General features: G+C 37.2%; 1 protein-coding gene and 1 long non-coding RNA gene across 15 annotated transcripts in view; one reads left to right on the top strand and one right to left on the bottom strand.

Moving 5' to 3' along the window:
• Positions 1 to 12,488, top strand: part of CLASP1 (cytoplasmic linker associated protein 1) — a 236,845-nt gene that overhangs the window by 215,363 nt on the left and 8,994 nt on the right. For all 14 annotated transcript variants that reach the window (XM_087881742.1, XM_087881736.1, XM_087881743.1 and 11 more), the window contains 4 exons: positions 200 to 446; positions 1,289 to 1,479; positions 3,875 to 4,003; positions 10,272 to 10,478. In XM_087881742.1, coding sequence (XP_087737868.1) covers positions 200 to 446; positions 1,289 to 1,479; positions 3,875 to 4,003; positions 10,272 to 10,478 — 774 coding nt within the window. The remainder of the gene's footprint in view (positions 1 to 199; positions 447 to 1,288; positions 1,480 to 3,874; positions 4,004 to 10,271; positions 10,479 to 12,488) is intronic.
• Positions 2,461 to 11,307, bottom strand: LOC117668586 (uncharacterized). Its single transcript, XR_004592319.3, has 4 exons — positions 11,218 to 11,307; positions 8,825 to 8,883; positions 6,275 to 6,343; positions 2,461 to 2,550 (listed from the first exon to the last, which is right to left on the bottom strand). It is a non-coding gene; the product is annotated as an uncharacterized LOC117668586 (long non-coding RNA).

Raw genomic sequence — 12,488 nt, 5'->3', positions numbered from 1 at the left:
ATTTAGAAACTGCCAGTTTGAAATTAGGGTTTGGTGCAAACGAAGTTCTAATTTATTTAGCTCTATTAATAAGATTCAAAGTGGGAAAGACTGCTGTTTGGCAGTGTAACCTATTATCAGAGTAACAATAGAGTTGCCCTTTCTAGCTTAATGGAAATTGATCCCAATAAAGTTGTCTTTCTTTGATCAATTGCTACAGGTTTCCAGAGATGATGGTATAGCCTCACCAGCCACTGAAATGCGTGGAAGCAGTGATGTGGTAGAAGGTGGAAGGATGGCTCTGGATAACAAGACTTCCCTGCTCAACACCCAGCCCCCACGTGCCTTTTCTGGACCCCGAGCTCGAGAGTACAACCCTTACCCCTACTCTGATACTATCAACGCCTATGATAAAACTGCTCTTAAGGAAGCCGTATTTGATGACGATATGGATCAGCTTCGGGATGGTTGGTTTTCATTTATTTTTTAAAATTCAGTATTGAACTTATTTTTTAAAATTCAGTATTGAACATGCCTTAACATGTATACATTGGGGTTAAACTGTTACAAGATATAATACTGACACTAGCTTTTTGAATCCAGTTTACATCATTTCTTAATTAGTCTTGCTGGAATAAATAGAAGTATCTTGCTCCTGGGCAAGAGATTCAGCTAGGTGGTACAGCAGCCACAGGCTCATCTTTCAATTGAGACTTGAGCCCTGACATTCTGTAAGTGGTCTTCCACATTCACATCAGTGGTAGTATTCAGCCAGTTCTATCTGGTTTGGGTGAACTGGTAGCGGTGGCTGTGAGAGGCTCCACCCATCCGCCCAGACATCATCACGTCCCGTTTTTGATGCTCTGCACATGCACAGAAGGTCCTGAGCATGCACAGAGGTGTTATGCGTGCGCGAGCTTGCGATCACATTTGCGAACTGGTAGCGAAGGTAAGTGAATACCATCCCTGATTCACATCAGTAAAGAAGACAAGCTCCAAAAGTCATTTCATTGTGAACTGAAAGCTATATCTGGTTAAAGGAAAAGCCGTGGGAACAGAACCTTCATATGTTTTCACCCAGCTCTCCTGCCTGCTCAGAATTGCTTTATGAGCACATAGTGACAGGTGGTAACACTGAGAATCAATTGTTAGAGAGATTATAGATAAAATCTTTGTACTTAAAGGACTCAAGACATACTATATTTGTAGACTAGTTAGAAATATTGTGAATATGTCCTACCGTCACCTGTTAAAGTTCTTGCTTAATTTTCTTTGCTGTGAAATTACTTTTCCTGTTTTTTCTTTTCAGTGCCCATTGATCATTCTGACTTGGTGGCTGATCTTTTAAAAGAATTATCCAATCATAATGAGCGTGTAGAAGAACGGAAAGGAGCCCTTCTTGAGTTATTGAAGATTACAAGAGAAGATAATCTGGGAGTTTGGGAGGAACATTTTAAGACAATTTTGCTTTTATTACTTGAAACACTTGGAGATAAAGATGTAAGATAATGCCATAGGCTTTGCTATTTTTACCACCTGCACTGTCATTGCAGCATATGTGGCTAATGTTTAGATGGTGTTCTCTGTTTCCTTTAGTTTCATCTGGCTTCCACAGTCTCAGAAAAGCCAACCAATTTAATTATCCTCGTTATCTAACCCCATCTCCAGTTTTGCCAAAAGGAGCATCACTTTGATACTGTGACACTTGAAATTTGTATTCCTCAAATGTGTGGTGCATGTTGGAGCACTGTTGCTGTGCTACTCACTTCCTCTACCAGACATCTCTCCAGTTGAGGAGAGGGCCCATCACAGAGTACTTTACTCAAGATGCCTTCAAAAGCTGGCCCTGACAGGATAGGGGCATCAGTATGGATTTGGAGATGCATGCTGCTGCCAAAGAATAATTCTACCAGCAACACATAGTCTGAGAACCAAATGTAATTGTCTTGAAATTAAAGTTAGTTTTTGTTCTAGCCCTGCCTAATTTTTAGAGCATTGCCTTTGGCATATAACCCAGTATATAAAGGCTGTGTTGTCCTTAGCCCCCCAAAGTTGCAGCTATGCCATAAAATAGCAACATGACACTTAAAAGGCTAATAAATTTATTATTGCAGAAATTAGTCATGCCCAAACTGGATGCCCATGCTGAGAGATTTTGGGGAAAATAATAATAATAATAATAATAATAATAATAATAATAATAATAATAATAATAATAATAATAATAATGTTATTTTATATAAACTTGTATGCCTGACTCACAGTGAATCTGCGCAACTATAAATTGTGGCTTAATTAGACTATTGTTTTTTCATTTGAGTAAACAGAATTGTCATTGCAGTGGCTATGAGATTACACATCTGTGTCCAAATTTTAATTTCATATTTGAAATATTTAAAGAAGAAATGGTGTTTCTTCTTTCTTTTGTAAGGAAGTAGATATTTTCACTTCTGAAGTTCTTACATGAAGCAGCACTATGGTATCTTTTCAGTGGCTTTTGGATAACTGAAAACCACATCAAAAGCAAGCAGAGCCAATAAACAATTTGCCACTCAGCCAGATCCAAGTTTTCTGCAATTGAGGATATACTCTGAATTATCCTTCTTAAATTCAAATAAACAAACTGTAACTTAATTAACTTCTCCTGCTACAGCAGGGGTCCCCCAACCCCTGGTCCACGGACCAGTACCTCTGCAGAACTGGGCCACTCAAGCGGGTGATCTAGTTTGCACACGAAACCATCCCCACCACCACCACAGTCATTGCCGGTCCATGGAGCCTGAAAGGTTGGGTACCACTGTGTTATAAAATAGATAAAATCTATCCTATTGCTATTATATGACTATAATCTGCTTTCTTACCCATCCTTTTAATAAAGGCAGAGTCCCTCAAAAATGAGAATGAGATGGATGGTACCTAAATTTGATAAGTAAATAAATTAAAACAGAACCAAAACTATGTTCATAGAAAGTTAAGTACTTTTGGAATAACTTGCTGAAAGTAGGTAATAAAATTCGTACGTGTTATTTTTTGCCATTTGCAATCATTGGATGTTCAAAGATTAAAATTGGGACAAATCAAATGTTAGCTCGGGAATTGCAAAGTATGAGGACAAACTTAACAAAGTTTAGTCTGAGGAAGCTAAATCATATGCTTCTGGGTTGAAGCTAGTCAGTGGTTGAAATGGCTCTAATCCAAAAATCTATCCCAACAATTATATAACCTAAGATGTTATTCTAATATTCTCACTAATAATGATCTTCTTGGATAAAGATGCCGGTGACTAGGGAGGAGTAAGACTGTCATGGCAGCAGACTGAATGAAAAAACTAATATTGATCTCAAAAAGAAATGTAAAATAGATGTATTTGTGCAAAACAGGCCTGCTTTAGCTTCCTGTGTTACTAATAATATGGTATTGGTCTTCATTAGCAAATAAGATCCAAGGAAATGAAATTTAATTGAGTTTTTGGATTGTTTATGTATTTCAAAAAGAGACTGAATCATAAATGGTTATGAAAAAAATCTGTTTGCTGTTCTCTTTGATACACAGTTCAATGGGTAGCTTATTTTATACATTGACATAATATAAAAGCTCCCAATATTTATTAGCAGCTACTTAGTTCTCATGCAAAGAATGTGATTCAGTTTTGCTAATGAACTTGAGCCCGTGATACAAGGCTACTGTGGTGTTCTCTTCTGAGCCTTGTCAATTTTTCTTGACTTAAAAATTGGATTTTATAAAATGTGTATCCATTCCAGTCAAACAATGCATTCCTCTATTAATGATTTTGAAGAGCAAAATGATGTTTCCAAGGCACTCAGAGACGCTTCTTAATGAGGTGGGAGGCATGTATATTTTAATAAATAAAGATGTGCTACTTCTTTTGATTTAGCATTCAATACGAGCCTTGGCACTGAGAGTTTTGCGAGAAATTCTGAGGAATCAACCAGCAAGATTTAAGAACTATGCTGAACTAACTATCATGAAGACCCTAGAAGCGCATAAAGATTCTCATAAAGAGGTAATTTTGAGTGCCGTACTATATGCTATACTTTAAGAATCAATGTGTCTATAGGTCATGCCTAAGGTGACCAGACGTCCCGCTTTTGGCGGGACAGTCCCAATTTTTAGCAATTTGTCCCGCGTCCCGCGGGGTTTCAAAAAAGTCCCGATTTTTCATTCTGCCTCCTCAGTCCTGCTGCCTCTTGAGCCCCAGCTGATGGCTAGAAGAAAAAAAAACTGTTTAAACTCTTGCCCAGGGCTTCAAAGGGCCGCCCTACAGGCAATCAGTGTAAAGAGTTTTTTTTTCCCCTAGCTAAGCTGCAGAAACGAAACCGAAACCAGGATCTTTGGTGCAACGTGACAAAATGAGGCAGAGAGAGATTTATTTTTATTTTTATTTTTCCTCCCCAAAAAAGGTAGGTGAAAAACTGCAAACAATGGGAAAATTATGCCCATGCAGCATTCTTAACAACCATGTCACTCATTTCACAACTGCTTCTCTTCACCATGATGACAAGATAGGGCAAAAATGTAAAATGTGAGGACAGTCGTAAGTTCGAGGACTGGTCAAAAGTGCGAGGACCAATCGAAAATAACTTTTTCAGCCCTCTGAGTAGTCCATATGCACAAAAGGACTAACCAGAGGGCTGAAAAAAGTCATTTCTGACAGGTCCTCGCACTTTTGACTGGTCCTCACACTTATGACCATCCTCACATTTATGCCCATGCAGCATTCTTAACAACCATGTCACTCATTTCACAACTGCTTCTCTTCACCATGATGACAAGATAGGGCAAAAATGTAAAATGTGAAGACAGTCGTAAGTTCGAGGACTGGTCAAAAGTGCGAGGACCAGTCAAAAATAACTTTTTCAGCCCTCTGAGTAGTCCATATGCATAAAAGGATACAGCAATAGAGAGGGATGAAGGAAGGGAAGGGAAATTAGAGTAGGAGTGAAGGTAAGAGGGGGAGGAAGAGAGGAGGAGAAGGAGAAAGGAAGAGGAAGTAGGGAGGAGAAGAAGAGGGGGGGAAGAGAAAGTAAGAAGGAAAGAAAAGAGAGAGGTGGTAGGTTTGAGGAGAAAGATTGCTGTACAATAAAAAAGATGAAAGGGAAGAAAGCCAATCCCAAACAAATATAAAGATATTAAGATAAAGAATGAATGGTTAAACTTTAAAGAATAAAAGAGAACAAATATGAATAAATAGACATGGTTGTTAAGAATGCTGCATGGGCATAAATGTGAGGATGGTCATAAGTGTGAGGACCAGTCAAAAGTGCGAGGACCTGTCAGAAATGATTTTTTCAGCCCTCTGGTTAGTCCTTTTGTGCATATGGACTACTTAGAGGGCTGAAAAAGTTATTTTTGACTGGTCCTCACACTTTTGACCAGTCCTCGAACTTACGACTGTCCTCACATTTTACATTTTTGCCCTATCTTGTCATCATGGTGAAGAGAAGCAGTTGTGAAATGAGTGACATGGTTGTTAAGAATACTGCACGGGCATAAATGTGAGGATGGTCATAAGTGTGAGGACCAGTCAAAAGTGTGAGGACCTGTCAGAAATGACTTTTCAGCCCTCTGAGTAGTCCCTATACACATAGCCATGGCCACCCGGTCACATGACCAGCTAGCCACACCCACCCAGTCACGTGACCAGCTAGCCACGCCCACCCAGTCACGTGACCAGCTAGCCATGCCCACAAAATAAGCCACGCCCACAATGTCCCTCTTTACCAATGTTAAAATCTGGTCACCTTAGTCATGCCGTACTATTAATTCCAATAGCACTATAATGAGCCAGTAAGTTTAAATGGAATGAAGAAAATAGTAAACCATACCTTAATGGAATTCCTAACCTATAGCTCTGACTAGTTCCATATATTATTGACTGTGGTCCTAAGTTTACTTTTCTTGTGAGTCTGCATTTAAAGCAGGGCTGTCAAACTTGCAGGCCGGATGCGTCACGTGCTGGCCACACCCCCACATGGTTTAGGGAAGGGGGTAAAGTCCTGGTGTGTCATGTGACGTGAGTTTGACAGCCCTGATTTAAAGAATTTCTCTAGTTATCTCATGTGAAGGATTTAAGCTTGGAACCCACCTTTTAGCCATATATGGCCCTACAACACTATCTGCAGCCTCTAGGACCTACAAAACCATCTTAATGGGTATGTGTTTCAGGGTTTAATAACCAAAATTAAGGCAGCCATTTCAATTTAGTTTATCCCAGGTTTTCCCAAATGAAAAATAAAAAATTGTCCATAAATCAAAAAATGACAGATTCACCTACTTTGCAGATATTCCTCAAGCAGTTTTGTTGTTTCCCCAACACAAAAAAGGTTGCCACTTCTTGCCAGAACTTCAGTGACAAAATGAAATAAAGAATATGAAAACATTCAACCTATTTCAATACCTTATATTTTATGTTTAACCCAAACCAGATTTTCTTACGGTGATTTTTTAAAAAATCTAGCTTTAGTCCTGTATATATTTTTGCACGTTTACATCATGACTCTCCAGATTCATTACAGGACTGTAATCTTTCTAATTGAAGGCAATTGAGTTAAGGGTATGCAGTTCTGGACAGAATAGTGAAAACTTAAATATAGAAACAAAAAGAGAGCGAGAGAGCGCTTTTGGCCGTAGAATAGGAATAACAGAATAAGCTTTACTATACATCCATTTAGCTGTTTACGGGATTGTGGTTTTAAACACATAATGACTTACTCAGTTAAACAAGCAACATGGGAACAAAAGGCATAAGAATAGTTGTGAAAGGTCAGGAAATATTTAATCCTTTTAATAAATCAGCATGTCTTTATTATTTTTTCTTGGAATCAGAGCCTTCATACAACGCTTTCTGTGTATGTGGAGCCACAATTAGTAACAGTTGTAACAGATTTTGCGATAAAGCACTTGGACAAAACATTTTGTTCTTAAGGAGTGCCTTTGTTGGCAAGCTTCTCCCTACTGTGCATTCTTATTGTCTCACTTTGACTTTATGCCCTTGTCTTTTTCTTTGTGAATTATCTGTGCAAATGATTGAGAAAGCTTGCCATCTCCAGCGTCTTTTATTTTGGTTAAATTTGTATATGGACATTTTGCACTTGCAGTTGGTGGTTTGTAATGTAATTGAATGTAGAGAGAGGAAGGAAGGAAGGAAGGAAGGAAGGAAGGAAGGAAGGAAGGAAGGAAGGAAGGAAGGAAGGAAAACTTCATTTGTTCTTTGTACATTGAAAGGAAGAAAAAGTTTATTGAATATTGGCGACTGAAAGAGGTGTAGAGTAAAATTTTCATATTTTCTAACTTGATTTTAGAGGCTAATCTATTCCTATTTCTAGGAAGATGGTCAGTCTGGCATATCTTCCTCATTTTTCTATGGAACTTAAATTTGAGAGAATTATTGTACCCAAGTTGTGCTTTGCTATTAATAGAAGTGGTGGGTCCTATTCCACCACTATCTACCAAAGCCTATTCTGGCTTTGCTAGGCTCAGAGATATATGGAATAGTTTTTACTGAAGCAATTTATTTATAATAATGAAAAGGCTAGATTCCAATAGAAATATTTAAGTGACTCCATAGTACTTCCTTGTGAGAACTTAGCATTTATTTCTACAGTACTTTCTTCCTTCTTTTTTTAATAAATCATCCACTGATAAAAGGGCCTCTCTTTTAATGACTGACAAGTTTGCTATGCATTTTAATGGCAAACATTGTTGAAAATCTTTTGAACAATGTCTAATGAACCAGCACTGTCTACATATTCTCAAAGAAAACTGGTAGTTAGTAAGACACGTTTTAACTTAAGGAAGCAGTGCTGAAATCATCTTCAAAAAGATTTTTCATTCTGTTTGCTTAATTTTTTAAAATTTAAGAAAGGTTTTTACAGTTAATCCAGAATATATAAATTAAAGCAATTAGCCTGTAATTTCCTGGATCTCCAACACCCCTTTTACAATATTATCAGACACTTTTCAATACTCAAAGCAGCTGATTGTAAAAATGTTATAAAGTTCTGCCATTTTAAATAAGCTTGCTTTAATAACTTGTGTGGATGTCATCAGGACTCAGTGATTTGCTTGCTTTCCTACAATTTACTTTATTTACCACATTTTGTCTCAAGTTTTTGGACTAATTTCCTAAAAATAACTAAATTAGCATTAGTACTGTCCTTTATCTTTTGCATTGAAAACAGACACAAACAATTGTTATAATTCTGCTTGTCCTCTTTTATTATTCCTTTTCTTTTATTGTCGTCCAACTGCCTCCTTTTATCTTTTCCTCCTTTTAACATATTTAAATATTTTTATTGTTTATTATTAGCAACATAACACTTTTTTGTGTTTTTATTTGCTTGCGTTTCCTTAGCAGAACTATTCTTTTTTGTTCTCATTTTAGAAGGATTTCCATTTCTTAAGGAAGCCTTGGATTCAATATCTTTCTAGCATACGCTGTCCATTCTACTATTCTATTATGTTGTAGTAATGAAGGCAAGGAAATAAGGGCATAACCTTAGACCCAGGATAGATACCGTTTGTCTGGTCAAAGGCTGGATTCTTTTTTTTTTTTTTTTTTTAATGTTTACTCTAATTCTGGGAAAGAAATGAAAACCACTCCCCTGTTTTTTCTTGTTCTTATTTAAATACTCATGGATTGTGAGCTTTTACTTCAGCTTGTATTGAGCTAAAAGGAAATATACTAAAATTTTAATTCAGTATATTCTCTTCCAAACATTTTGAGATCCATTTAAGAATTAACCATTTCTCTGAAGCATATGTCTAGAAATGATATTCAGAAGGATGACTGTTCTATTTTATTCTGCATTGGTCAAGATCTTACCTTGAACACTGTTTCCAGGTCAGAATAGAATATTTAATATGGATTCATACAACCTGAAACTACACGAAAAAGGATCACAATGATCAGGGTATTGGGAGCTTAAATTCTAGGACAGAATCTTTAGCTTTTCAAAATGTCAACTGGAAGGAGGATGCAATAGCATTCTTCAGGTACCTAAAAGCTCAGAAGAGAATCCTGGTTTGTTCTTTGTTGTTCCAAAGTGCAGGAAATGGAATAATAATTAAATTACTGGAAGTTACATTCAAATGTAAGTTAGATCACAAAAATAACTTTCCTACTAAGACCACCTAAACAGTAGACTTTCCCTTTTTAAAAAAAAATTTTTTTTTTATTTATATGCCGCCCTTCTCCGGAGACTCAGGGCGGCTTACAATGCGTTAAGCAATAGCCTTCATACTTTTGTATATTTTATACAAAGTCAGCTTATTGCTCCCACAAACTGGGTCCTCATTTCACCTACCTTAGAAAGGATGGACGGCTGAGTCAACCTTGAGCCTTGGAGAGATTCGAACCAGCAGTAATTGCAGGCAGCTGTGTTAATAACAAGGTGCTTAGACCACTGTACCATCAAGGCTCTTGCTGGACATCTTTAAGCAAAGGCTGGATAGAGATGTACTGATAACAAACTTGACTTGATGAGCCTGGGTCTTTCCAATTTTTTTATTTTATAATTTTATTATAATTTTACAATGCAGAATTATCAAAATAGGTTAACATTATCTATATTCTATATTTTTCTGCTTAATTTTATCCCTCGAGCAGCCTTCATTCTCATGAGTGTACAGTAGCCAAACTGTATTTTCTTCTTTATAATATGTTTGTACCAGTTATTATGAGTGAAATGAATGAAATAAGTACACACAATCTGTATGGATATACATATATGCAGGCTGTATGCATATGTATTTATGTTATGGGTGATTTAGAGTGCCAGTGAAAGAAAATGTATTGCTACTAATGTATTTAATCTGTTGAACAACTGAGTGAATAAAAATATTGAAGACATTGATTCACATCTGAATAACATTAGGCATCTATATTGCTATGCAAAAATCTATCCTGTGCTGCACAATTCCTTTCGCAGTTGTTACATATGTATTTAGAATATGCTAACCAGAATAAATTTTAGATAAAAAATTCACCTTTTATTTATGATGGATATCTGAATACATTCAGAGCAAACTAAGCATTTTGACAGATATATTAACTGTATTTGCTCTACATTTATTACAAGGAAGATCTTCATAGTTACCATCATACCCTAAAATGCAGAATATACAAGTTTAAGAAAAGTCATTGGAATCAAAGTATGGTCACACCTATTTTCTCCTTAAGAACTCCTCATGGTTCTTAAGGATGGAAATGTACTATTTTTTGTAATGCTGTAACTTTTGACAATTCTCCATGTTTGTCTTTCTCACTATAGGTTGTGAGAGCTGCCGAGGAAGCTGCTTCCACTTTGGCTAGTTCCATCCATCCAGAACAGTGCATCAAAGTGCTTTGTCCCATCATTCAAACAGCTGACTATCCAATTAATCTGGCTGCTATTAAAATGCAAACTAAAGTCATTGAAAGAATCTCAAAGGAGTCATTGCATCAGCTCCTACAAGACATCATCCCTGGATTGTTGCAGGTATGGGTCTGTGTATGGAATTGCTCAGTTGCTCCAAGCAGCAAATATCATTTTTATTTATTTTATGTTGATGTCTCGCAAATTATAAGACTTGCTAAATTGAATGAAATAATAGTAGGAAATTAGAATGTAATGCATTTTCGGTGTAAATGAGAAACCTTTGGGCTAATAGCCTTTAGATGTGGCAACCAGTAAGACCTCCAACTCTTACTTTTTTTTTCAGACTATTTTTGCTATTTGCAGTCACAGAATGGTTGAGTTTCCTTTACCAGCTTTACTAAATATTTCATTCAGTCAAGTTTTTGTTTATTTAGAGAAATTCATTCTGGAAACTCTCAAAAGTACAATCAGAAGAGTCATTCTGAACCTCCCTAGTTGTTTGATGAAGAAAGGTCAGTTTCTGCTAAAGGGTTACAGACAGATTAAGTAAACTAATCCTGTGACAGTGTTCAAGTAAATTTCTTGGAGAATGCTTCTCTCTCTCTTCCCCTCTTCCTCCCCCTTCCTCTGAGGCATAAGGCTTTTTACAATCAATCTTAGCATCTGAGAAATTTCTCTCTGCTTTTAACTGAGGGCTTATGAATCACTTCTCCAGTAAAAGGCTTGAAACAGTGGATGGTAAAGTTAATATAAACTCTGAGAATATAGATATTGTTGATCAGGTTCCAAAGAAGTCCTTTATTTGCACTCATTGTCTTTCTTGCCTCTCACAAGCTAATTGAAGGTCGAAATATCTCACCTGATTTATTGCAGTGTTTCCTTCTCAACCAGTTTGCTTAAGGACAGGTTATGTCTTCTGTCTTCTTTCTCTTTCCTATCTCCTGGCGTGAGCAGATTCTGTAGTAGCTCTGAAATGGCAGTTGGAGGAAGAAAGGACCTTTCAGGCATTCTGGAATAAAAATAATACAAAGCAAAGTTAATCAAGGAATTAAGCCAGGCCTTTTTGTTGTTGTTGTTCTTGCCAATTTTTTAGGATACAGCATCTAAAGAAGCCTACATTATATGTGCTTACAATATTTTTAAATATCAGACTTCTTCTGATACCTTTCTCATCAAAGTTCTTCATATTTAGGATTGACAATGTTAGATTGTGTAGTGTTTGTCAGAATGGCCAAAGGGAATTCTGGTCTCTCAAAAGGCTTTTCAAAGAATGGAATAAAATTGGGGATCAGATGTCATCTTTGTTTGTTGATTTCATTTATCAAATGGTCTGTGTTCAGTGGCTTTTTAAAAAACAATCTTAAAGCACTAAAGGTACTGGTTATTATTTTTAAAACCTTACATAGCATGGGTCAAATTATTTGTGAAACTACAGGTAATCCTTGACATATAACCATTTGTTTAGTGACTGTTCAAAGTTACAGCGACTGTTTTTCACACTTATTGCTGCAGTATCCCCTTGGTCATGTGATGTTCTGCCCCAGCTATGGACCCCAAAGAATTCAGACCACACAAAGTCTGTACAAACCTTAGTTTTACTAAATTAAATAAGTTTTTTTTTCCCAAACAAAGGCTGTTAATTAACTTTCTTAACATCCTACAAGAATCCAAAGAATAAATAATCTTAATCTTACTATGGTTGGCAGAAAGCCCAGAATCAATTTGCAAAGAACGAAGATCAAGGCATGAAGGAGAGTGAACGAAGTTGTTCCCTGCAAATTGCTTCAGTCGGCGGTCTTCCTTAAATAGGCTAAGGGAGTGGCCAATTAGTCCCAAGCCTTACTCTTGAGGAGACCTCATCCTGAGGAGCCACTCCTGCCTTTTGGCAGCTCTGCGCGCCTGTGCATCGAGAAGAGGCTCCTTCTCTTCATCCTCTTCACTTAAGGGAGCTTCTGGAGGTTCTAAAGGCCCTGGCTGAATCCCCGCCTCTGGCACCACATCTTCTCCAGCCTCATTGTCTGACTCGAGTGCCAGCTGCACAGGCTGCTGGCGCAGCACACCAGCCTCCTTGCTGTCCGAATCAGCCACTAGCCGCACAGGCCACGTACGGGCCACAACATGTGATCAAAA

The sequence above is a fragment of the Pantherophis guttatus genome, chromosome 1 (genome assembly GCF_059756535.1).
Source record: "Pantherophis guttatus breed Tessera chromosome 1, ASM5975653v1, whole genome shotgun sequence".
In the NCBI taxonomy this organism is placed as follows: Eukaryota; Metazoa; Chordata; class Lepidosauria; order Squamata; family Colubridae; genus Pantherophis; species Pantherophis guttatus.
The sequence above is the reverse complement of the archived record's forward strand: the minus strand, read 5'-3'. Positions and strand labels throughout refer to the sequence as shown.